This window comes from Populus euphratica, unplaced genomic scaffold (genome assembly GCF_000495115.2).
Source record: "Populus euphratica unplaced genomic scaffold, PopEup_1.0 scaffold242.1, whole genome shotgun sequence".
Taxonomy (NCBI): Eukaryota; Viridiplantae; Streptophyta; class Magnoliopsida; order Malpighiales; family Salicaceae; genus Populus; species Populus euphratica.
This window is the reverse complement of record NW_011500033.1, coordinates 36,002-63,621: the sequence shown is the minus strand read 5'-3', so window position 1 is coordinate 63,621 and position 27,620 is coordinate 36,002. Positions and strand designations below refer to the sequence as shown.

The 27,620-nt window shown below is 29.8% G+C and overlaps 1 protein-coding gene and 1 long non-coding RNA gene across 6 annotated transcripts; both read left to right on the top strand.

Moving 5' to 3' along the window:
* Positions 1-7,010: 7,010 nt before the first annotated feature.
* Positions 7,011-16,330, top strand: LOC105142554 (ethylene-insensitive protein 2-like). 5 transcript variants are annotated; one of them, XM_011050238.1, is made up of 10 exons: positions 7,011-7,262; positions 8,107-8,121; positions 8,190-8,349; positions 8,492-8,902; positions 9,810-9,896; positions 10,037-10,147; positions 10,224-10,436; positions 12,258-12,443; positions 12,560-15,259; positions 15,638-16,330. In XM_011050238.1, exons 4-10 carry the CDS (start codon positions 8,654-8,656, stop codon positions 15,965-15,967), a joined length of 3,876 nt encoding a protein of 1,291 aa, XP_011048540.1. In that variant the 5' UTR covers positions 7,011-7,262; positions 8,107-8,121; positions 8,190-8,349; positions 8,492-8,653; the 3' UTR covers positions 15,968-16,330. The 5 variants fall into 5 exon arrangements, with proteins under 5 accessions (XP_011048540.1, XP_011048541.1, XP_011048537.1 ...); XM_011050239.1 differs by lacking the exon at positions 8,107-8,121; XM_011050235.1 differs by having other exon boundaries at positions 8,107-8,349.
* Positions 16,331-16,801: 471 nt separating this feature from the next.
* LOC105142553 (uncharacterized) lies at positions 16,802-21,859 on the top strand. Its single transcript, XR_845574.1, has 2 exons — positions 16,802-17,031; positions 21,422-21,859. It is a non-coding gene; the product is annotated as an uncharacterized LOC105142553 (long non-coding RNA).
* The last annotated feature ends 5,761 nt before the right edge of the window (positions 21,860-27,620 follow it).

Below are 27,620 nucleotides of genomic sequence, written 5' to 3'. Positions count from 1 at the left end.
ATCATTGTTTAATCCTTACATTAATATTTCATCTCAAAGTTCTCATCATCATCTTCTTCTTCTCCTTCTCCTTCTTTTTCTTTATTATTATTGTTGTTGTTGTTACTATTATTATTATTATTATTATTATTGTTCTTACTCTTATTATTGTTGTTGTTGTTATTGTTATTGTTGTTGTATTATTGTTATTTATAATTTATACAATTAACCTCCTTGTGGTTCGACTCCGGTCTTGCCGGGTTATTTATTACTTCGACACTCCTGCACTTGAGAGAAAACATTAATCTTTTAATCGTGTCATGATGAAACAAAAAAACAATCTATTTTTTAGTTTTTACTGCACATGAGGCGTGGGTTTTAAACATTGGCACCTAATTTCTTTTGCTTTTCCATATTTGTCCCTTTAGTTTTAGGATTTTAATTTTTAGATAAAGACTTTATTTTATTAATATTTTTATCTTTTAGTTTAAATATTATTAGTTGGTCATGATTTAACAACCACAAGACTGATCATAATGTTAATATTTTCACTCCACGAGAGAAATTTTTAATGAGGTGTTTTTAAATTTTTATGTTGTTGAAAAAGTAAATTAGGGTTGAGAAAGAATGTTTTTGGTTTTGTTTTTTATTTTTTAACTGATGTAGGGTGTTTTAAGTTGAGAAATTAATTTATTGAAATTTAAAAATTTTATTATGTGATTTTTTATATAAAAACAGTTTGGAAATATTTTTTAGATCCAAAAAACTCTAACTCAATTTTTTAACCATCGTTGGAATGATAAAGTCTTGAATTTATTTTTTTAAAAGTAAAACTAGATTTTAATTAGATCACATTTAGACTTGGCTAAATCACATTAAATTAACTCATAGCTACTTTGATTAAAAACTCGAGCTAAATAATAAGTCAAGTTAAGGGATCTTTAAGTTAACATGTCACATTAAATTTGACAACACCACTGAAAAATCTTTCAACAACAACACGCTGATGTGCGCACTGTTCTTATATTTTTTAATATATTTATATAAAAATTATCAAAATATTATTTTTATTAATTAAATTTTGCTCTTATAATTATAATAAGATGTTGAAAAATGCTGGTGAAAAATTGTAAAAAAATAAATAACGGATTGTGTTAATAAGATAAAAGGATTTTATTTACAGACAAACCCTTTTTATCCTTATTTCAAATCATCCATGTGTTTTTTTATATTTATTCTTATTTCTTTTGATTTTATTAGATAAAGAACGATTGAACAAAAAAGTTGATTTTTTTTTGTGGGAATAAATACTAAAAACAAAAGGGGGAAATATATTAGCAAATTATTTTGTTTTGATGAAATTTAACCTTTTAATATTCTTAACCATATGATTAAAGACATTTTTTTGGAGGGATCCTCGCTCCATGAGATAATATATTTTAATTGAATCTATCTCTTTAGTTTTTCGATTTAATTTTTCGTTACCCCGTAAGCATCACAATTCTTTTTTTCTTTTACAGCAGTAAGAATTGCTTCAACCAATTTTGAACATCAAACCTATACTCTCTCTTTTTAACTCAGTTTTAAACAAAATTATACTTAGTGTGTTTAAAAAAATTATTTTTTACTATTTGTTTTCTAACAAATATAACTTCTTAAACTAAATGAGTTTTTATAATCACCTGAGGGCTAGTCAAATTTTTTTAACATAAAAAAAAGCTCAGATAATGATAATAATTTTTTAAAAAAATAAGAAAAACTTGAGAACAAAGTCATTGATTCAAATAGACTTAATAAGCTGATTTACTTTAATAATATTGATTATAAAAAAAATGATACTAAAAAAGGTAATAACTAGTTAAAAAAATAAAGGTTTAATAATATTATGAAATGATATGCTCTAGACGACTCTAAATATTCTTAAAAGATCCCAACTATGTTATTTGATATTAAAATAAAAATTAAATGAAAATAAGATATCCTTATAAAGAGAAAAATAAAAAAAAATTCAAAACTTAATTATTAACAAATAAAATACTAAATAATAGATTGAAAAGCAAATAAAGAGAACAAAAAACCTGCAACTCATATCAGCATGCTAAATTTATGGTCCAATTGCGAGATAGGAATAAATCCATATAAAAAAATTAAATAAAATAATAAAGGTCAATTCTAAAAAAATTAAATAGTGAAAAGTGAAATTAAAATATAATCAATTAAAAAAATAAAAAAACCCCAGTCAACTTGGATTAACTCAATTATCCTACAACCCGAGCAATAAGATTGGGATAACCTCATAAAATAGAAAAATAACAAAAATCACGGAGTTGAAGGTTTAATGATCTAATATCAAATAGTAAAATAAAAAAAATAAAAATCAAATCAAGCTAATCTTTAAAACTCGTAACCATATATGAGACCGGGTTATCACATAAAAGACAAGCCCAAAAAATTCAAGAAAAGAAATTCTCAATCATCCAAAATTCAAAAAGATCAAATGTGATATTAAAAATAAATAAAAAATTTTAAAAATAAAATAAATTAAAAAATATATATAAAAATAGCAATCAAGAGAATGATGATCATTAAATGAAATAAAATAATGAGGGATGAAGTTGAAAAAAAATAAACTAGAAAAATGATAAAAAAACAAAAAAAAATAGTAATAAAAGGAATGAAAACCAAATATGATAAATGAAAAAAAATGAAGGATGATGAAATTGAAAAACAATTCAAATTTTATAAATCATTTTAAATAAAATTAATACCACTCAAAAGAACATTGATTAAAATGGAAGGGAAAACAAATTGAAGAGGTTTCTTTGAAAAACTAGAGGGGCATATGTGGAAATCGAGGGGAAGAAAGAAAAGAAAAAGGGAAAAAGAGTTTATTGGCATCAAACTTGAGGTTTACTGGCCATATGTGTTTTTCAAAAATAAAGAGGCCTCTAAAATAATTTGAAAGACGCTAAAAACCCACTATTCTTTTGTTGAAAGATATAACATGCACCCCCTAACCCACTTAGATGGATGTTGCATGAGCCAATCATTTTTATTTTAAAACAATACACACACACACACATATTGTACTTGTTTAAACTTAATCATACAAAAACCACCTTGAATGATAGCTTAATAATTTTTTATTATAAGGATAATTATATCATTTTATTGTGCTTAAATAAATAAAAAGATAAAGAAGCTCCCAGGTGCGAGTTTAATATTATTTGCTTTTAAATGTAAATAAGTAATTTTATTATACTAAAAAAATATAAAAAACCAATTTATCCCAATTATTTTGGTATTAACTAAGAAGTCGTTAGGAAAGATGGTATTACCCCATCAGTAAGGCCATTGGTTTTTGTCGAGAAAAACAAAAATACAAATATATTATTTAAATACGTAATATTTTGTGTGTTGATCTACATTGATATCTTTTAGTTTTTTTAAAAATAATTTAACTCTAAGATTTTTTCCTTGTTGTTGTGACGTAAATCACATAAAATAGGATGGACTAAAAGTAAAATATTAACCAAATATTTTATTTTTAATGAATGATAAAAGAAGAATGTATTTTTCCTTGTACCAAGAGATTATTACTTAAAAAACATCATCTTGTTTTGGGAAATAATAAAAGCGATTGATGTTTAGAAACACACTAGGTATGTTGCTCGTGTATCCTTGCAGGTTGAACAATTTTTTATGTTAAAAAAGTGATAGGTTACAAAAAATTCAAGTCTTCAGTTATTGGTTAAAGTAATAATTTAAATAATATATAAAAAAACAACAAAAAAACACTAACGGAAAAAAAAACCCACATCCTAGTCTATTCAAATCATCAAACATTTAGATGATAACTTAACAAAAAAAATCAGAAAAAAAAGAGTCAAACTTTTAAAAAAATGAACTTCAAAAAAAGAGGAGAAATCCAAGCAAATCTAAGCGAACCTTCTGAATTTAATCTAACATAAAAAACTCACAAACTTATTAAATAACAAACCCAAGTTCAATCAAGAAGGTTAAAAGTCATTTAAATTAATTTTGAATGATAGAATTGTTGAAAAAAATATTAATAAAAAAAATTTACAACAGAGAAGGAATAATAAAGAGAAACAGGGCTAAAATTTGATAGGAAAAAACCCAATAGGATGAAATCTAAAAAACAATTATAAAAAAAATGCAATTAAAAGATTTAGGACCCAACTTAAAAAATTAAAAAAATTATGGGGGTGAAATTAAAAATCATTTGTAATATGATATATTTTTTATAGATTAAAAAATATTGAAAGCTAAACCAATAGAGAATTAAACCATCAATTAAACTTGATAAATCTCTTAAACTAAAAAAAAGAGAATTAAAATAAAGAAAATAACAAAAAAAATTTTAAGGAGGAAGATAAAAAAAAACCCATCAATTTAGAAAAAGGAAAAAAATAAGAGAAATTTGATAAATCTTTTAAACTTGGTTTAATTATCCAAAGAAAGTTTTTATTCAAATTTAATCAAGAAGCATAATTCTCAATTAATTTAATTTTGAATTATAAAATTGGTATACAAATATTAATAAAAAAATTGCAAAGGCAACAAAAAAAACAAGAAAAAAAATTGATTGGAAAAAACCTAAGAAGGATGCTAATTAATAAAAAATAAAAAATAATTCAAAATAAAATAAAAAAAATATCAATTAAAATAATAAGTACCAAATTTTAAAAATTAAAAAAAATTATAGGAAAAAAATTAAAAACATTTGTAAAAACCAAGCAAATCCGAACAAACATTATAAACATGGTTAAATCTTAAAAAACTCTCACCTTATAAAATTCTGGATCCGAGTCCCATCAAGAAATTTATTATAAATTAATTTAAAAATACAAATTTTTAAACTTTTCAAAGTAGAAAGGAATAACAAAAAAAGCCTCAAGCGAACCCAACAACCAACTTTAGTCAACAAATCAAACACATGATATAGGACGTAAAATAAGGATGAGTCTATAAATAGAAAAACAAAAAAAATACTAGCAAAAAAATATTTTTAAAAAAGATGAAAGTCTACTTGGATTTATCCTTTAGATCTATTATTTGGATTATGAGACTAGAGTGATCCATTAAAGAAAAAACAAAAAAAAAACAAAGAAGTAAGATTCTCAATCAAACAAATATTGATTAAAAAAATTAAATAAAATAATAAAGGTCAATTCTAAAAAAATTAAATAGGAAATTGAAAAAAAATTAATTAAAAAATAAAATATAAAATATTAAAAATTAAAATAATTATGACTAAATTCAACATAAAAATAAAATAAAATTAAATTTTTAGGGATGAAATTGTATAAAAAAATCCATAAAAAATAGGAATTAAAAAAATTATGACCAAATTTAACATAAAATTTAATTGAAAATAACCGCATAAAAGTGAAATTGAAAAAAAAAACTAATTAAGAAAATATCCCAAACAAAACAAATAAAATTTAAAATAATCAGGATAAAATTTAAAATAAATTAAAAAATCAAATAATAAGAAAAGAAATTCTCAATCATCCAAAATTTAAAAAGATCAAATGTGACTACATATGAAATTGAAATAAAATCTAATTAAAAATAATTAATATAAATAAAATAATTATAAATAAGAGAAGATGAACTGAATCAAAAAGATAAAATAAATTAAAGGTTGGTCTAATTCTTTATATTTGCAACACACAATCTGAAAAAGAAAAAGAATGAAAAGAAAAAAAAATGTAATTTTAGGTCAAATTATGCCAAACCATCATAAACACACGGTACCATTTAGAAAGGAGAGAATACCAAAACAAATCAAATATGCAATGGAATTATGACTACAACTATTAGAGCAAGATGCACGTGTTACTAGAAAACAACAAAATGGTTGATACACTACTTTTTTGTTTTTTTATTTCACCAAAGCTAAAAATACTCGTTAGATTAAATAATAATAATAAATAAATTCTGATGAAATTACAACTAAGCTTTCAATGCCAAAAAAATAAATAAAATTTGAATGATAAAAATAATATAATAATTTTATTATTCTATCAAATAAAAAAATAAAAAAATATTCTTTCCTAGAAGACATTTCATTATTTTATTTAAAGATTACGTAAATAATTTTATCATATATTAAAAATAATTACTAAAATAATCCCGTATAATTTTCAAAAAATATTTATGTTACGAGAAAAAAACCATCTTATCTCTCAAGCAAATGCAGAAGATAAAATGATTAAAGGTTAATATAGTAAATGCACTACCAGGGATATTAGTTTTTTTTTTTGTTGGATAATACGTGTAAAGATGAAATGAAAGTACAAGTGTCTTTTATTTAACTCATAACCATCTCATCATCAATTAATTCAACAGATTATTCTCAATGTCCCTTCACTGCACAAAGCATCTTCTCTTATCACCTCCTTAGGTTTGGGCCGTATTATATTGATGGTATACCATTTAGAAGTGCAATAGTAGTTAATTTTTGAAGTATTTTTTATTTTAAAATATATAAAAATAATTTTTTAAAAAATAATTTTTAATATTAATATATTAAAATAATTTAAAAATATAAAAAATATTAATTTTAAATAAAAAATAAAAAATAATCAAATTATTTTATAAATACTTTTAAAATATAAAAACCAACAAGACATAAGGAAATGCTTAGAATTATGGTTTAAAAAAGGTTAGTTAATTTTTTTTAATATATTAATGTTAAAATAATTTTTTAAAAATATTATTTTAATATATTTTTTAAATTAAAAATATTTTAAAATATAATTATTACACTCTCAGACCCTGCTAAAAATCCTGCAACAGTAACTATGTATTGAAAAAAACACAAAATATCAACAAAAATAAAATCTTTTACTCTATCCAAACACATCCTCTGTGCCTCTGTCTCTTTTTAATTCACTCCATTTTTTTTGATAGACTTAAAAAATTAATAATTAATAAAAAAAGCCAATCCCAAAGGTAAACAAACACCATTATATTTATTATATTATATTACATGTCTTTTTTATCTCTTTACTTTCACTACCTGTTTCTCTCTCTACAACTTTCCCGGAAAACTGAACTTTCTCTTTCTAGGAAAAATAAAAAAATAGCTTCGATAAGTTAATAACTGCGTGGCTTCTCTTGAAGGCTCTCTTTTTTATTTCTTTTTTTAGATCTACTTGTGTCCAGCTCCGGATAGAGATTGCAGAGAGAGAGAGAGGGAGGGGGAGGACAAGTAGAGATAGAAAGAAACTATCACTCAGAGAAAGAGAAAGGTAAAAAGAAAGAAGAAAAGGAGACAATCTTTTTTATTGTTTTCTTAAAAACCCAACTTGAAAAGATATAAACTTCGGTATCGTACGGATTTGTTGTTGTTTTTGAGTTATTGACCTAAAAATTTGTACGAATGCTGGGTTTTTTCCCCCTGTGAATCGGATCTATGGAGGCAGGGGGTGGGAGTTGACTGAAAAAGTTTTGTGGGCTCGTTTCATTTCTGGGTTTGAAGCTATAGGTGTTGAGTTTTTGGGTAACAGTGGATGTTTGGTTATTTGTTGAATTGTTGTCATTTGAGCTGGTTTTGATATTGGTTTATGTTTTGGTGAGATCTAGGGTGGCTTTTTGCGTTTTAATAGTTACTAGGATTTGATTTTTGACGTTTTAGCTGTAGCTTTAACTGATCATGTTGATTGTTAAGATTGAATGTTGTTGAAGTTAGTTTTGGAAATGGTGATTTCAGTATATTCTAAGGTAATGATACAAAACATATGCCTCTCTGATTTTATCCGTGCAGTTAATCTCGTTGCGGATGCTTTAATTAATGATTTTAGGAAGTTTTTCGTATTACTGTGTCTTTTTTACTTTTGTTTTTTGGTAATTTTTGAATTATTAGAAGACTGCATTTCTTAATACTAGGCAGACCTGATTGATGTCTACTGTATCCCTATTGTCTGATGTCTATTTTTTATCCTGTGAAACTATTGGATTCTTCAAATCCTCCATTTAAATGATGATCTTGCAACTCCAGTGGCTTGCTTCATCCTGTTGCGCACTAAAGTCTTCCAAGTTATATAGTTTTTTGGGATTCTTTTAGCCGTTAACTGATTTTGTTTATGGAATCAGGATTGAACATCAAAGGTGGGGATAAAACTCAAATAATTGCAGTAAGGTTTGCTTCAAACTGACTAGCTGCTAGTCATTGTCAGGAGATGAATAGCCTACTCAGTAGGCCATCACAGTCACTCCCGTGTAGCATGCAAGCTGATTTTGCAAGTTTTCGATTGGTATCCGACAATCACAGCTAGTATTGGTATTTCTGCTAGCAGTCACCATGCAACTAACCTTTCCTCAAAGAGTTTCTATTGGGTATTATCTGGTTAAGTGCATTTGATAGAGCATCAAGTTGAGTATTATCTTTGCTGTTGTTTGACACACTCTGTACTTTCTGTTGATGTGCTTCAAAAGGAAGTGTAATTGACTTTGGTTTTACTCATGCAAGCATTTTCAGGTGAAGAAGTAGTTAGTGTTCCTGTTGAATGATTAGTGAAAAGAGGCATAAATTATAAGGAGGTGCAGCTTTAAGCAGCAATGTAATTTATTTATTTTGGCTTTCATTGGGAGGCTCCTCTGTTGCTTGGAAGTGATATTAAATATCATACTGATCAGTAACATGGAAACTGAGTTTGTAAATGCCAACCATCTACTCCATTTTCTTCGCCGGGCGCTTCCTGCTGTGGGACCTGGGCTTCTGATTGCAATTGGATATGTTGATCCTGGAAAGTGGGCTGCAACTGTCGAAGGAGGTGCACGTTTTGGGTTTGATCTGGTGCTGCCGATGCTTATTTTCAACTTTGTTGCCATTTTATGCCAGTATCTCTCTGCTCGAATTGGTGTGGTAACTGGAAAAGATCTTGCCCAGGTATCATCCTATTTCCTCAAGGATATTCTATGTTTCTTTCATTACTTTTCCTTACTTGCTAATACCATGTTCACACATGTTCTATTCAAAGATGAAATAATTTTGTGCTGTTTTTGTGTTCCAACATGATCAGTTTCTCTTGAGCTCTTTCTCCCACTTGCAAATGGGAGTAATGAAATATTAGAATTTGGAAATGGGAATTAGATTGGTTAAAGTCAACGTGGTACTGCTTATGTCCCTTGCATTTTAATAGAACAGGTAGAGGTCTGCTAAGGACCCTGCTATCTACCCTACTAAGAACCTGCTTTTGCATTATTTTTGTGTTCTGTGTCATGATCCTTGCATTTTAATGGTTGTGCTTTTCTTTAGCATGGCCTAGTTTTGCCATGAATGGAAAGATAATCTACTTTCATTAAGTGATTTATTAGATAATCGAAAACAGAGAATTTTGAATACTATTTGAAATTCATAAGAACTCTGACTAGGAGTTGGGGGCTCTTATCTTTGTTTTACAAGTAGCTGTTGTAATAGCAATAAGAGTAGCAGGGGAAGCAGATGAGAACCTGCTTTTGTAGTATTTTTGTGTTCTGTGTCATGATCCTTGCATTCTAATGATTGTGCTTTTCTTTAGCATGACCTGAAGATAACAGGGTTCTTGGTAGACCTCTACCTTTTGCATTAGATTAATGTCTGAGCAACACATCTGTTTCCATAAAGAAACTATTTATCCATTTGTATGTACATTCATACATGTATATGTGGAGATGTTTTTCCAGCTATTAATTGCATTTCGAAGAATATTTGCCATTTTCTGATTATTTGGTGCATTCACTTTCTATTCTGCAGCCACATGCCCAATTATGATTTGAAGTCTAATTAATTCACCTCTTCTTTATGATGCCATTAGATTTGCAGTGATGAGTATGACAAGTGGACATGCATGTTTCTAGGAGTTCAAGCAGCACTTTCCGTGATTGCATTGGACCTCACTATGGTAGTTCCTCTTATTCTTTTAGTTATTTGGTATATCTGGTTGCCTTTTCCAAAGATATGGATTTAAGGCATCTGGCATGTGATGTGATTTATAATAGAGATCCCTTCTTGTGGTCCTAACTTGTGAATTGTTTTCAATAGATTCTCGGCATTGCACATGGTCTTAATCTTCTCTTTGGAATGGACTTATCCACCTGTGTTTTTTTAGCTGCTGTTGATGCTGTTTTATTTCCAGTTTTTGCTACCCTCCTGGTAAGCCCAGTTGCTCGCATGCTTTTATTTGCTCATTTATAAATATCTATTGATTTTCTTACCTTTTTTTCCCTAGGAGAGATGCAAGGCAAGTTTCCTCAGCACATGCATTGCAGGCTTCTTATTACTTTTGTATTTCTTCGGAGTTCTCATAAGCCAACCAGAAATCCCTCTTCCCATGAACGGGATGCCAACAAAATTAAGTGAGGACAGTGCATTTGCTCTGATGAGTCTTCTTGGAGCAAGTATCATGCCTCACAATTTTTTCCTCCATTCTTCTATTGTGCTGGTAAGTTCCTTTATCCTCGAATTTTTTTCTTCCAGCCCTTCTGTATGTCTCTGGCCTTGTGTGTTTTGGCAATACCATTCTGTATACTGTTCAGAGACTTTGCTGGCATGCTGTTAGTTTTATCTCAATATCTACCAGTTTTTTTTTTTATTGCAGTTTGAGCTTTGAGGTGTCTATATGACATTTGAGTTTTTAATTTTGGTGCAGAGAGGATTTATTTTGTGTTTTCTAATCTTCGCCACTTGAATGTTGGTGCTTATTTTATTTTACATGTCATTTGTGTCAGTTATGCCATGCATGTATGTTTGAGAGTTGAGTCCAAGTGTGCACTTTGCGATCTTTGTTGCCTTGTATGGTTTTCTTTTTTGAAAAGAATTTCTAAGTTTATGTTTGGTATTGTGGTGTAGGGTGCTTTTCACTTGAAAATGCATCAAAATGATTTTTTCCCCCATTTTTGACATGAATACATTAAAATCATTGAAAGGCACTAAAAAGAAGCATCAATTTGATGCTTTTTTAAGTGAAAAGCACCCAAAAGTATAAGCTACCTTACTCCCAAACACTCACTTAATGGCTCGTGACAATGATACTGGCAATTGGGTTACTGAGGTGTTTGATATGAGAAATGTGAGAATCTGTACCTGTCCTGGGCTGATGCTTTATGGTGTAACTATCCCAACAGCATCCAGCCTGCTCTTTTTTTTTTTTTTGAGAAAACCAAAAGGCCACATAAGCGTATTCTGTTGATATAGCTTGGTGAATGGATATCAATTTTCCCCAATAATGCAACTATTTCCCATGTCTCTATGTGTACATATATCTTTTGCATTGTTAAGTATGCGGGTGTTTATAAAGCTAGTTAGGTGCATGTAATTGTTTGGTGAAGGCTCCTATGGAGCAAGGGTAAAAAAATAGACCCCATAGAGAGAATAGATTTCAAGACTCAGAGTTACAACCATCAAGTTGTCCATGTTTTTGGCTAGTTGCTGAACACATCATTCATGGCATCACTAGTCTCCAGGTTGGGGAGAAAAGGCTTTGGCCAGAGAGGTGTTACACACAACCTGTAGCAGAATCGTTATTACTTAGAATTTGATAAATAGGATTGTGGTACTGATTTCTTATAGTTGTTGAATCTTTCAAAAAATGCTTATTTTGATGTTTATATACTATACCTAAGAGGAGCCCTGGATTTTGATGACATTCAATTTTGGGGTAGCAATTGTGATTGACATTGTTTTGAGATTGCCCATGGAGACTCTCCTTTGTTGGGAATACATTATACCTTTGGTGGAAACAAGTTGCTGAAGTCCAAATTTAATTTTCGACACAACTTTATTTCATTTGGGTTGTGGTAAAAGCCACAAAATATTTCAGAGGGAATTCTAGGCTGGTTTTCGCTTCTTTTAAACAATATCTGCTTTCATGGAAATTTGTCTGGATAATGAGGCTTAAGCCTAACTTATCATTTTTTTGTTTGTGATGCATTGCATTTGAAAAATAATTCTCAACCCTTTCTTATTAATTTTTTGGTGTGCATTTGGAAGCCATGATCTCATTATATATATATTGTTTTCAGAGACATTTGAGTTTGCTGGTTTCAATTGCTTAACATGCATGAAAGCTTCTTACTCTTGCACATTGTTGGAAAATAGAAATGAATTTGACATGTGCACCTTGTTGATGCTTAATCACTGTTATTTAATTAAGCTCCACCAGTGTGTTCCAGTTATTTGGTTTCATATGCTTTTGAAATGAGTTCGATATTAAATGATAGCTTTTGTTGGATCACTTAATCTGACATCTTTAATTTTCTTGCAGCAACATCAGGGATCACCAAATATTTCCAAGGGTGCCTTGTGCCTTAACCATTTTTTTGCCATTTTATGCATCTTCAGTGGCATCTATCTGGTAAATTATGTTCTTATGAACTCTGCTGCAAATGTGTTCTACAGCAGTGGCCTTGTTTTACTTACTTTTCCTGATGCGATGTCACTTATGGAGCCGGTACAATTCTTCTCATATTCATTAGTTGTGAAGATGTACTTTTTGGCATGCAAGCATTATTCTGTATGAATTTGATGAATACTTATTACTTTGATTCCAAATAATGATTTTTTCAGGTGTTCAGAAGTCCAGTAGCACTCTGCGTCTTTTCACTCATTTTGTTTTTTGCAAATCACATCACTGCACTTACCTGGAATCTTGGTGGGCAAGTAGTGCTTCAGGGTTTTCTCAGACTGGATATTCCTAATTGGCTTCAACGTGCAACAATCAGAATTATTGCAGTAGTTCCAGCTCTTTATTGTGTGTGGACTTCAGGAGTTGAAGGAATATACCAGTTGCTTATATTTACACAGGTTATGGTAGCTTTACTACTTCCATCTTCAGTGATTCCCCTTTTCCGTATTGCTTCATCTAAACAAGTGATGGCTGCCTACAAAATTTCTGCGTTCTTGGAGTTCTTAGCACTGATTTCATTCATGGGGATGCTTGGCATAAAGATTATTTTTGTGGTGGAAATGGTTTTTGGGGATAGTGATTGGGCAGGCAATTTGAGATGGAGCACAAGTGGTGGTTTGTCAACCTCTTACACTGTTCTTCTCATTACTGCCTGTTCATCATTTTGTTTGATGCTCTGGCTAGCAGCCACCCCATTGATATCTGCAACCCACTTAGATGCTCAGGTATGGAATTGGGATGTACAAAATACTGTATCTGAGCCATCCATGCAGATAGAGGAAGAATTTTTTAGTGAAACCAGATATACTGAAGAGGAACCCTTAGGGGGGCAAGAACAATTATCAGGTCCAGGGAAATCTGCCAAGAGTTACTCGGATGTAACTGTTGCAAATGCTGATCCTGATTTGCCTGTGACAATTATGGAGTCGGATCAGGAACATCATTTGACTACTATAAAAGAAAATCATTCTGAAATTACATTCTCTAGTCCTGGAACATTCTATGAGGAGGAAACATCACCTATAATAGAGTCAGTATCTCTGTCAGCTGCTATGAATGTGGTCCCTGGCAGTGAATTGCTTGGTGCCAAGAAGACTGATATTGAATCAATGGACCCAGTTGAAAAGACTGTGGATATAGATGGTGATTTCCATGCTGAAAAGGAGGACGATGAAGGGGATAGCTGGGAGCCTGAAGAATCATCCAAAGGGGTTCCTGGAAGCACTTCATCTTTGACATCTGATGGTCCTGGATCATTTAGGAGTCTTAGTGGTAAAAATGATGAGGGTGGGAATGGTGCTGGAAGTCTTTCAAGATTAGCAGGGTTGGGTCGTGCTGCAAGACGCCAATTAGCTTCAGTTCTTGATGAGTTTTGGGGACAATTGTATGATTTCCATGGGCAAACAACTCAAGAAGCAAAGACCAAGAAACTGGATGCCCTGGGGGTTGATTTGAAGCCTTCTTTGTTGAAAGTGGACGCTGCTGGGAAAGAATTTAGTGGATATTTCTCATCTGTTGGTGGTAGAGCATCTGATTCTCTGATCAATTCAAGTTTGGGCGACTCTCGCAATCATTTGAGGGTGCAGAGCAATATCGACTCATCTTATGGAGGTCAGAGGGGACCATCCTCTTTGTGGTCCAGCCACAAGCAGTTGTTGGATGCATATGCACAAGTTCCCAGCCGCAGTATAGCTGACTCAAGTGAGAGACGGTATTCTAGTGCACACACGCTACCATCTCCTGATGGCCGGTGCATTCAGCCAGCTACAGTGCATGGTTATCAGATTGCATCCATCATCAATCAAATTGCTAAGGAAAGAAGTTCTGGTAGCTTAAATGGTCAAATGGACTCACCAGCACCAATATCACCATCCTTGGGCCCTAGAAACTACAGGGACCCACTTACTGTTGCTATGGGGCAAAAATTGCAAAATGGACCAAGCTCTTCACAACCTCCAGGATTTCAGAACCTTGCAGTATCTAGAAATAGCACGATGCAATCTGAAAGACTTTATCATGATGTTTACTCTTCTGGATCTGCTGATGATGTTGGCAAGTCAGCTAATACAAAGAAGTACCATAGTTTGCCTGACATCACAGGGCTTGCTGCTCCTTACAGGGACCTATATGTGCCTGAAAAGAATGCTCAGTGGGACAAGTCTGCAGGATTTGGTTCATCGGTTAGTAGAACAGGTTATGAACAATCTTATTATTCAAATACAAGATCAGGTGTAGGAGCAGGAGGCCCTTTGTCTTTTAATAGACTCCCAAAAGGACATGGGGATGCTTTCTCATTTAACGTGACTTCAGACCCTGGATCCCTCTGGTCCAAGCAGCCATTTGAGCAGTTTGGTGTTGCTGACAAAAGTCGTGTTGTTGGGAGTGGATTAGGAAATCGGTCTAATTCTATCAATCGTGAAGTAATTTCTCCTGTGGATCCTGAGGCCCAACTTCTTCAGTCTTTTAGGCATTGTATCATGAAGCTTTTGAAATTGGAAGGATCTGACTGGTTGTTCAGGCAAAATGATGGAGCTGACGAGGATCTGATTGATCGTGTTGCTGCAAGGGAGAGGTATTTGTATGAAGCTGAAACAAGAGAAATGAACTGTGTAGCTCACATGGGTGAATCACCTTATTTGTTTTCTGATAGGAAGTCTGGTTCTGTTTTGAGGAATGATGATGCAGCTATCACTAACATTATGGTTTCCTCAGTTCCTAATTGTGGGGAGGGCTGTGTTTGGAGAGTGGATTTGATAATAAGCTTTGGGGTCTGGTGTATTCACCGCATTCTAGATTTGTCACTCATGGAAAGCCGGCCTGAGTTGTGGGGGAAATACACTTATGTGCTAAATCGTCTCCAGGTAAATTTCTCTGATCTTTTGCTATCTATTTATGCGATTTTGAACAAGGGATTTTGACCCCTGCATAAAATGCTCCTGCTTGTAGATCGTCCAGGAAAAAAAAAAAAAAAAAACCTTGCTATGCTCTTGAATGGTGGGCAACTCATTAATTTCCTGCACATATTTGCATATTGTTGTTCATGTTGAGCCAGATAGTTGCTGGGCGTCTAGGTTTTTATTGCTGCTACTAAATCATCTGCAACATCCCTTAGGTAGCAATACATGTGCTTCATTTTTCTTGGCTCTTGAAATCCTATTCTGGTGTGTTTTTGCAAGTAGTAGGTTTTTTTTTTTTTTACCCGTACTCTAAAACTGACAGCTATGCTTTCTGAATAACAGGGTATCATAGAATTGGCATTTTCAAAGCCCCGTAGTCCCATGTCCCCATGCTTCTGCCTTCAAATCCCTGCATCCCACCAGCACAGGTCAAGTCCACCTGTTTCGAATGGAATGTTGCCACCTGCTTCCAAACCAGGTAGGGGGAAATGCACAACTGCAGCAACGCTTCTGGACTTAATTAAGGATGTAGAGGTTGCCATATCTTGCCGAAAGGGACGATCAGGAACTGCTGCTGGCGATGTTGCTTTCCCAAAGGGAAAAGAGAATCTGGCTTCTGTGCTTAAGCGCTACAAGCGCCGACTATCCAGCAAGGGAATTGCTAGTAAATGAGCAGTCTGGGTAGAGCAAGGTTCTGACATCAGCTCCTGAGAGCTCGTGGCCTTTGTTCCATCAGTTTGCCCACCTGGATGGTATCAAGCTGTATAATTTTGAAACGCAGCTTACTAATTCTCAGTTGTTGTGGGTCTCTCTCTCTCTCATCGAAAGGTCTGCTGCAAAAATTAATTTTCCTTGTATGTTATGTATACATAGGGATATAGATAACTGGATATGTAATTGCAGCAGAATTAAAGAGAAATGAGTAGAAAGGTGGAAAGTAATTGCATTTCTGGTTCTGTAACTAATAACCACCTTATTTATGTTAAAAATCCTGTCAAGTTCTGTAGAGCAAAATTATCCATCTGTTCTTGTCTTGGTTCGAGAGTGAGAAACACAAAATAGGGCAGGAGTGTCAAGATTTGGCTACCTGATCCATGACCATGAGCGGCATCGAACTCTTTCACTCAAGGGAAGGGAAGGTAATAAATACAGAGAAAGGATCTTGCATCTGGGGGGGAAAAAAACCTTATTGGTCCTGTTGTTACAAGGATTCATTCAGTCGAGGTAGACCAAATTTGTTTGGTTGATATTTTTTAAAACGTTTTCTTTAGACAAATATGAAAATAATATATACTTTTTTATTTTTTAAAATTTATTTTTGATTTCACCTCATTAAAACAATATAAAATTATTAAAATAAAATGAAATTAAAGGAAAAAAAATTAAATTTAATAAAAAAATATATTAAACGTCATTCCGAAACAAGTTATTTTTTAAACGGTGACAAAAAAACAAAACAAGGTTTCGTGTAGTTTTGATTTGACCATTATAAATTGAAATAACTTCAATCACGCTTCCTTCACAGGGCGGAGTCGGTAAGAGTGGTGTTTTCTACCTCACGTCACCACAGTGATGATGACACGTGTGGTATGGAACCCCTTATCTATCGCTCTGCACGAAAATATGCCACCACGCACGCTTCTCCATTGTTTATGAATTTTGCTTTTTCTTGCTTCGTATCATGCGATCGACGAGGATTTCTTGCTGAATTTCAATCGCAAACAATTCACAAAGAGGTAAGCTCTGCCTTTTCTGATTATAAGAAAACTCCCCGTACCATAATTCACTTTTTATTTTTTGTTTTTTTATGGGAAACCAGTTTCTTTATACACAAGGAGCAGTTTGGATTGAGTGGGAGTGTTAGTAATTTAGATGTATCTTAATTAATTGGGAATCCATACATGAACATGTAGTTAGAAATTTGAGTATCAATGAAATTGAAAGTGGAAAATGGGTTTGTTTCCTGTGCCAGTCAAGTGATTTTGCATATTAAACATGACACATACTTACTTCGGTTTAACCTGTTATCTGTTCTTTTTCATCTCCACTCACTACAATTAACATCGATACTGATGTTGTTCTTTCCAAGCGACGACGACGACGACGATTAGTTGATCCCAATATATATGCATGTTCTTACAAACGGGAGGCGAAAGCCCTAAAAGGAGGGGAAAGAAAGGGGTAGAGCCCTTGAGCCAGCTTTCCGTGGGGATTTGGGCAGTTGGGTGTCAATCTCCATGTGTGCCCTTTAGATGTCAATGTGGCACAAACTTCTCACATCGGATCGGAGAGTAATTGTGAATGTGAGAATATATAAAGCTCTGCTCTGCGTATCCTCAGATTACCGTAGTTTTTGTTTTTTTTTGACGTAGGGTGTCTGGTCCCCGTTCAAGAAAGAAAAAAGAAAAAAGAAAAAAGAAAATATGTTCATCCTTAATGCCAAAATCTAGGTTTGGAGGGACATTTGAATGAGGCAAGCTCGCTTGCTTGTTTTATATAGTTCTTAAGATGCTGCTTTGTCCAGATGAGGCTTTCATTTTCACCCCAAATGTTCATAGGAATTCAATGTAGAAATGCTTTGGTTCATGCTTTTATCTTTTCGTAGCCATGCCCAATTTATGGTGTTGATTTGACTGGGTAATTCTCAGTTATACCATTTGGATTCTTGGCCATACAGAGAAAGGTGTGCTTTAGATATGTTTTAATTAAGATGTCTATTGAAGAATTCTTGTTAAAACATGGTTAATGAGATTTTTTTGAGGTTAAATTAAAAGTGGAGTTTACTTTTAGTGTTGAAATTTTATTTGAATTTAATCTTTAATATAAACTTGAAATATTAATATAATTTAAATAAATTATAAATGAATAAAAAATTAATATAAAAAAACTTTTAACTAACATATTTTTTAAAAATTTAAAATCCTAAAAAAGAAGCATTTATATAATGAAAAGGTTTAAAATTAAAATCAGGCTAGTAGAACACCTAAGGTTATAAAAAAAAGAAGGATCTAGGCAAATTGAATTTTGAATTTAAGTTACATGCGTGGCTAACCCGACTTGCTTGTGTTTAAGTTTCAGGTATTATTATAAAATATGTTTTTTGTGCCATAAAAAATTATTTTTACGATTTTAATTTTAGGTTTAAGTTTGTTCACTGAAAAATTATTTTTTTAGTCCATTCTTTTGTTTAGTCTATAAATTAAGTCTGATAATTTTTTTTTTAAATTTTTTATCTAGAACTTACTCTTTATAAACTAGATGGTTTTTTGGACATACTTTTTTAACTTATTAAAACCAAATCTATTAGGTTTAATTATGGTTTTTCTATGGATAATCAAAGTTGATGATGGAATCAAAATTAATTCTTATTAGTTTTATTTTAAAATTCACTATAAAGGGTTGTAGAAAAAGTTTTCTTAATAGTTCTTATTATTTTTAGATTCTTTTTCACTTTATATTTTTAGTTTTTATTATTTGTTTGAAGCTTTGGTTTTCCTCCTAATCTAGAGCTTATATTGAGAGATACTTGGATATATTTTCTTGTGTCTGTAGATCTTATTTAGAAATGCATTTAAATAATGTGATGATGGTGCAAAAGTTTTTTTGTACCAAATCAGAAATAATAAAGTTTTATAAATAAATGATTCATTATTGATAACAACAATTTTGAACTTGATATACCTTTAAGTGCTTCAATAAACAAGTCTTGTATGCTAGTTTTGCTTGAGTAGAAATAATTTATATTCGTTGTATGCATGCTATGATTGTGTTAATTTTTTTTATTCAACATTAGATATGTGCTAATATAGCTATAATCCATACCATACATAAAGCTAAAAAATGTGGTGTTTTTAAGGTTATTAAAAACACCATTCATCCTTTTATATTTTACTATGGATATGGATTATAATAGTATACTTTTTTTAAAATTTCAATTTAATTATTAAATTTTTTTGTTTTGAACAATTGAGCCATTTAGAGATCAGAGTCCAATTGCATTTTTTTTTTAATAAAGGAGGGTTAAATAGAAAGAAAATGGACTAAAGTAAAAAAAAAATAACATAGGTGTCAAATTGAAAATTTTGTTAAAAATTCATTTAAGCCCCTATTTTTTATCTATTGAATTACTAGCCCCTAGAATTTTACAAATTCAATTTTGGTATTGACCTTTATTTTACTCATTTTTAGTTCTTTTTTGATTGGAGGAGAGAGAGATCACTAAATTCCAGCTTATAGAGAGAGAATGTTTGTTGGTGGGGAATTCAGCCATCAGAATGATTATTTTTTATGTCAAATGGTTCTATATGATAAGGGGAGTTAAAATTATATATTTTTTTTACTTTGAAAACACCTAAAAAATCATATTTGAGTTCAGAAAGCTTTTTTTTTTTTAATGGATTTTGGGTTTTAGGGCAGCTTTTTATGTTTTTCAAGGCCATGGATTTGTTTAACAAGATTTCTAGAATATTTTCTAAGTGTTTTAGGCTAAAAAAAGGGTTGAAAATGAGTTTTTTGATAAATTGTTTTTTAAGCTATCATAGTGGCTGGATTCTAAAGATAAATAGACAATGCATTGTTCGCCTTGTTAAACTTAAAAAAAATATAGACCCATGCAAGGGTCGTTGCTTGATTAGGACAGGTGTCAGGCCTCACTTACTAGACTCAACAATCCTTGACTTGATTTTTTTTTTTAAATTTTATGTTTTAAGAAGAGAATAATATATTAGTTGATATTTTTTTTACAAATACATTTTGAGTTTATGTTTTGATTAGTTTGTGATGTTTTTTTTTTTTAAATATTGGGTATGTTTAGTTTTGAAAAAGGTATGAATGATTTTTCTGTTATTTTTTTTGGTTAATTTTATATAGATTAAACTTGTTTATTTTTTATATTGATTTTTTTATAAGATGTTTTATATGTGTAGCCTTGTATTTTTTTATTCAATAAATTTTATGTGTTAGTTTTTATTATAATTTTTATATGTTTTTCTATTACAAATTTATTTTGATAGAGAAATTCATTAAACACATCAAGGTAAATTATCCATGTTGCGATGTTAAATATTTAGATTTTGATTTTTTGCTTAATTTTTTAAAGCATATTAGTATTAGGTTGGTGTTTTATTTTGTGATCATAAATATAATCTTATTGGAGTGAGAAGTCTATAACTTGGTTTATATGTTTGGTATGCTAGCTCGAGTTACTTGGTTTATAGGTTTGACGAATTTATCTACTAACCTGATATGGTTTTTTGGTTTTTGATTTGTTAGTTGTTTTTATTTTTATTTTTTATCTTTTAATATTAGATTGATTGAGGAATAAACTGCATGATTTATTTATTTATTTTGTTTTTTTTAGGGTTATCATTGTCTCAAATAAGTTTTTATTTTTAGGTTGATGCTTGATTTTATGACTATATATTTTCATCATATAATTAAAAAAATTATAACAAATTAATTATTAAACTCAATGGAGACCATGACATGATTTTTTTAGGGACTAAAATCGATCTAATTTGTTATTGTCTCAATAATTTTGTGAAAAAAAGTTATCATCTTGAAGTTTTGTTAAAAGTTAAGCCATGTTTTTACAAGTTATCAAAATTATATTTTAATTCATTTAATCAATCAATTTAATTTGGGGTAACTCTATCACAATTTAGTTTAAATCTCAAGTTAGGCAAATAGCTAGGTTATGGTATTTTAAAATTTACTCACTTAGCTGGATTTAATAAATACTCAAAAAAATTCTCTATATTTCTATTTTTTTTTATATATTTTAAAAAATTTATTCAACTAACCGCAGAGGAGGGGCCATTGACCCGCGAGTGTGTATATAATTGCATGTTTGTTTGTCATGATGTATGAAACTAAACTAAACTTGTACAAATACTAGGTTACCAATTCTTGGATATCTTTTTTATTAGTATGGAATAAACTAAATAATCCATGGTGATTAATTAGTCTAATTTTTGGAAAACAGTGTCATTAGATTCTTAACAGGAGACAAGATTTCAAACATTTTGGTTAAGATTAAACTGAAAAGGGTCCCGATGAGTAAGTTGTATATTTGGAGCTAGCCCTATTCGTCGATAAATATCCTTAACTTCAAGTGACAATGTGCAGGAGTAGCCGTCCTCCGGAGATCATCGATCAGATCCAAAAATGGGCTATGTGGTGATAGTGTCATTACCTATGATACTATTCATCTTAATAGTAGCCCTTGCATTTTACCTTCTTGGCAGGGCTCGGGGTCGAAGTGAAGCAGCCAGAATTCCCTAGTATCATGGGCCTCCTGCCCCTCCTTTCCATCCCAGCCTCCGCCGCAGGAGAAGCCATCGCCTTCTCATGTTTAGAATTCAGAGTTGGTGTAAATTAATAGTCTCTGTGTGTGCTTTTCCTATAAGCAATGGTTTAACTTAACATGGATGCCTGAGCAGTGAGCAAAGAACTATTCTTTAATTTGTAACAAAAAGAAAAAAACTTTTATTTTATGCTTTGTAGAATACTAAATAAATAAACTAATATTGGTGTTTATTACTATAAATTAAAGTTGGTTTCTCATTGTGAAGCATAGAGATGATATATAATGAAGGTCTATGAAGATAGAGGATGTACCCTTCATCTTCCCCTTTACAGAGACCTAATCTTTATATTATTCTCAATTCGGAAATAATTCCCAACTTTTATAATCAGCTTTATTAGAGGCGGACCTTCAATGGGAGTCTATTTAATTGTTTTATGATCAGTTATCATTAAATAGAGTGTATAAGACATAAAATAAAATAAAACATTTTATATTCATCAAATAATTTTAGGGGAAAAAACCTGTACAAACTATTTTAGACGGATATATAAAAAAATAATATAATTATGACATATTATTCTTATATATATATATAAATTCAGGTACAAATTTGTATTGATTTTGAGCCCACTTTCATATCCAAATAAGTTATTTATTTTTTATTGCTTCGCTTTATTCGGACAAGTTATTTATTTATTTTTATGATAATTCGGGTATAATTATCATCCCTAGTCAAGTGTCAACCTTATTAGATAAGTGGTAAGATGGGGAATTCAAAGGGCAGTCTTGATTTGAAAATTTAGAAATTCATGCTGAAAATAAAAATAAAGCTAAGCCCCACTTTCTTTGACTCATTGCCAATCGTCTCGACCAGGCCCGGTGACCACACATGTTGTCTGGTTCGAAACCTAGCTGTTCCTTCTTAAGAACAAGAAATCCCTCAACCTGTTCTTAAAAATTTTAGAGGCAAAGATAATAATATTATAATTAAGATCCATTATATTTTCACTTAACGCCTAACAACATTTTCTTATGCCTCTAAAACGTTTGGACTTTGAATCTTTTATTAAAATTGTGGTCATAATACATATCAATCATCAAAATGGCAGCACGAGCACTAATTTTTTTCAATTAATGTAAGTGTCTTTTTCAATTAATGTAAGTGTCTTGTTTAATTTGTCTACATTTCTACAAATTCTATTAGTTTATTAGTTTTAAAGTTAACGAACATGTAAATTTCTAGTTATCTTTAAATTTATAAGATTTAAATTAATAATTTTTAAAAAATAAATAAAAAATCTAACTAATAAACTATACCCTTTAAAATTACACGATGAACAAATATTTATTTTTATACATTCTAATATTAACTAAAAGTTAAATAACTTTACATCAGTTGATAAACGTTGGCATTTATTTATTCAAAAGCACAAGCGCAGTGCTCTCACCTCCCTTAGAAACTTCTCTTGTCATCATAGCCAAATCGAAGACTTTCTAAAAATTAAATTTTTATGTTTAGGTCATAGATAATCATGATTGTTACATAACATAGATAAAGTTTCTCAATTTTTAAGTTATACATTCTTAAATTGTAAAATTCTCAAGTCTAATATTAATTGTAGAGAAAACTCTGAAAACTCGTATAAGTTTTGAAAAGTCTCTTTTTTTCTTTACCATCAATTTTCTTATGAAAAATAGCCTGTAAAGTTGCTTAAATATATAAGAAAAAAAAATCCAAGTTTAATTATTAAAATCCTAATCTAAATACAAAAAAAATAAATTCTAAATACACCTAAGAAATTAAAGAAAATCATGTACAACAACTTCTAGGTTGAATTTGATCATGTTCATGAACTCGGTTGAATTTGGTTATATTTTGATTTTATTACACTATATTCTAATCAAGGGTAACAAATAAGTAAATATTAAATATAACATAAATTATATGAAGGTATTTGAGTAATCAAGAAAAGACTCATTACCCTGTGTGAACTAGGAAAAATACTCCACATGTTCTCAAATTAAATTGATTGTAAATCTTTACATAAAGTAGAATGAAATTTAAAAAGAGTTTCAAATATTATTCAAAAAATCAATGATTATGGTGTTGAGAACAAGCATGATTTTTCATAGTAAATACATTTTATGCTATAATATATCTAAATCATAACATTATTGATGAATGAATAATAATTATATTAAGAAACCGATCACTAAAAAGTTAAGTCAAACCATTTATAACTTTTCTAATATTTGAAGGATCATAACAGGTTGTTAGATATTATACTTGATCTTTAAATATAAATCAATTAATTATTGAATTGATAATAAATTAAGTTGTTTAGTTTATTTATCCTATTTTATTTAGGATTTTGATTTATATTTGAGTCAACTTATTAATGAATCTAATAGGTCACACATATAAGAACAATTAGTCAGAAATTAAAATAGATTAATTAATGTAGTGTGATTTAATTGTAAATAAGTATTATAAATTGAGAACTGAATTGTAGTTTATACAAGGAATTATAATTTATTCTATTAGTTTATTAGTTTTAAAGTTAACGAACATGTAAATTTCTAGTTATCTTTATTCTATTAGTTTATTAGTTTTAAAGTTAATAAACATTTAAATTTCTAGTTATCTTTAAATTTATAAAACTTGAATTAATAATTTTTAAAAAATAAATAAAAAATCTAACTAATAAACTATACCCTTTAAAATTACACGATGAACAAATATTTATTTTTATACATTCTAATATTAACTAAAAGTTAAATAACTTTACATCAGTTGATAAACGTTGGCATTTATTTATTCAAAAGCACAAGCGCAGTGCTCTCACCTCCCTTAGAAACTTCTCTTGTCATCATAGCCAAATCGAAGACTTTCTAAAAATTAAATTTTTATGTTTAGGTCATAGATAATCATGATTGTTACATAACATAGATAAAGTTTCTCAATTTTTAAGTTATACATTCTTAAATTGTAAAACTCTCAAGTCTAATATTAACTGTAGAGAAAACTCTGAAAACTCGTATAAGTTTTGAAAAGTCTCTTTTTCTTTTTACCATCAATTTTCTTATGAAAAATAGCCTTTAAAGTTGCTTAAATATATAAGAAAAAAAAATCCAAGTTTAATTATTAAAATCCTAATCTAAATACAAAAAAAATAAATTCTAAATACACCTAAGAAATTAAAGAAAATCATGTACAACAACTTCTAGGTTGAATTTGATCATGTTCATGAACTCGGTTGAATTTGGTTATATTTTGATTTTATTACACGATATTCTAATCAAGGGTAACAAATAAGTAAATATTAAATATAACATAAATTATATGAAGGTATTTGAGTAATCAAGAAAAGACTCATTACCCTGTGTGAACTAGGAAAAATACTCCACATGTTCTCAAATTAAATTGATTGTAAATCTTTACATAAAGTGGAATGAAATTTGAAAAGAGTTTCAAATATTATTCAAAGAATCAATGATTATGATGTTGAGAACAAATATGATTTTTCATAGTAAATACATTTTATGCTATAATATATCTAAATCATAACATTGTTGATGAATGAATAATAATTATATTAAGAAACTGATCACTAAAAAGTTAAGTCAAACCATTTATAACTTTTCTAATATTTGAAGGATCATAACAGGTTGTTAGATATTATACTTGATCTTTAAATATAAATCAATTAATTATTGAATTGATAATAAATTAAGTTGTTTAGTTTATTTATCCTATTTTATTTAGGATTTTGATTTATATTTGAGTCAACTTATTAAGGAATCTAATACGTCATACATATAATAACTATTAGTCAGAAATTAAAATGGATTAATTAATTAAGTGTGATTTAATTGTAAATAAGTATTAGAAATTGAGAACTGAAGTGTAGTTTATACAAGGAATTATAATTCTAAACCTATAAAAATTGAGTATAGACTTGACTGAATAAATTTCTAAAATTATTCTGAAATAATATATGTGATATTATTCAGGAGGTAATTTAATATTTTTCCATTTATAGAGTTTTCAGTTTTTCATATAAATAGAATGTTATGTTTCTTTTTTTTTTTCTAAGTAGTACTAAATTGCATAGTATATAAACCTGAAAAAACACAAATGAAAATAGCTAGTACTTAAAGACATAACAATTATATTCTTCTAAAAGAGTTTAATATATCTCATTGTTAGTTCGTGTGGATTACCATTAGAGGTTAAAAACTTGGACAACTTCTTGTTTGTTGATGCTTAATTTCACAATTGCACAAATCGTAACAAGTAATAAAGTGATGAGTGGAGTATCGTCCCACGAGAATTTGTAAAAATTACTATTAATTATCAAATTTTTTTAAATTATGATCTATTTGAGGAATCAAATGAGATAGTTTATAAAATAAAAATTAATGATTAAAAACAAACAAACAATTAATTAAATATTAATGAATTCAATTGTACTGGTTCTAGGATTTCTGACTTACCGTAACTATTTCTATGTGAAATTTCTCAATTGAATTAATTATTCCTAATGTTAGTAATCAGTTTTTTCTAAATTAAACATTAATCTCTCTCAAGTATCAATGAATTATTTCGACAAGCAAATTCCATATGCTCTATAAAAGTTCTGAATTTGTCGAAATTTATTAAGTAATGTAAAACCTGTAACGATTACAAAAGTTGTTAAGATATCTCTATTATATAGATTTTTTAAAGTATTTCAAATAATAGCTAAAACAATTATCACTTCTCAGTCTCAAATTGAATTTTAAATTATGCAGATGTTGGCCAAACATTACAAATAGAATGAAATACTTAACATCTTAATATAATAATTGAATCGAAGAAATTGTTAACATATTCATAGTAAGGTTACATAAAAAAAATCCTAAAATAACAGTCTACTCCATAGTTAAATTAAAGAGAAACAAACTTGATACGATGAACATCACTCAAAAACAGAGAATGGTAGTGAAATAGATAGGTGTCCTCCAAATCTTTTATGTTTTTGCTTTTGTTTTTCATCCCTCTTTGTGCCGCCTCTCCTCTTCTCTCCTTTAGTCTATTTTAGGGTTTCTTTATGTATGCCTCCTCTCTTGTAAACCTTTTTTTTTCCTTTTATATTGTGTTCTTTTTACCACAGTTGGAATGAAAACAATTTTCTTTTTTGATTTAAATTCCTTCCTACCTAGGTATTATCTTCTCTCCTTTAGTCTATTTTAGGGTTTTTTTATGTATGCCTCCTCTTTTGCAGACCCTTTTTTTTTTCCTTTTATATTGTGGTCTTTTTACCAAAGTTGGAATGAAAACAATTTTCTTTTTTTATTTAAATTCCTTCCTACCCGGGTATTGTGGGCTAGATTTGAGGCAGGAAATGTGCGAATTCAAAGATCTCTATTTCTGGAGAAATTGTAGAAAATTGAATCTTCTTTCCAATGACATCATTCATGCAATTTTTTGGACATCTGAAATTTAAGATAAGGGTCATAAATCAAGATAGTATTTGGAGTGTAGGAAGTTCATGTATGATTCAATCCTTATTTTTTGACTCACTTTTTGGGCTTCAAAATAGGAAAATTAAGTTATATACCCTTCATATATTTTGTAGACCTTCATCTTAGATATTTGAAAATGGTGATAAACATCTAGAACTGAGTTTTATAGCTTCTTTTGCAGCACACAATAAATCAATGTTTGGTTTTACTGTCGGATTCTGCATGCTCAGTAACCCAGTATCTGAAAGCACATTAATTTCCTACGAGGTCAATAGTTTAAAAAGGGATCTAAAATTCTAATTATCTTGTGTAACACATCTAAAATATTTCAAAATCAAGCATGAATAGTAGAAAATATACATGTTAAAAATTTTCTTATCATTTGTGACAACCCAGCCTTTAAGCAATTATTCAAAGCCAAAAATAACATTTGATTTTAAGGTAATATTCATCTAAACCCCAAGAAACTGAGACTCTATAAAAATTTAAATTTTACCATTTTTTTATGTA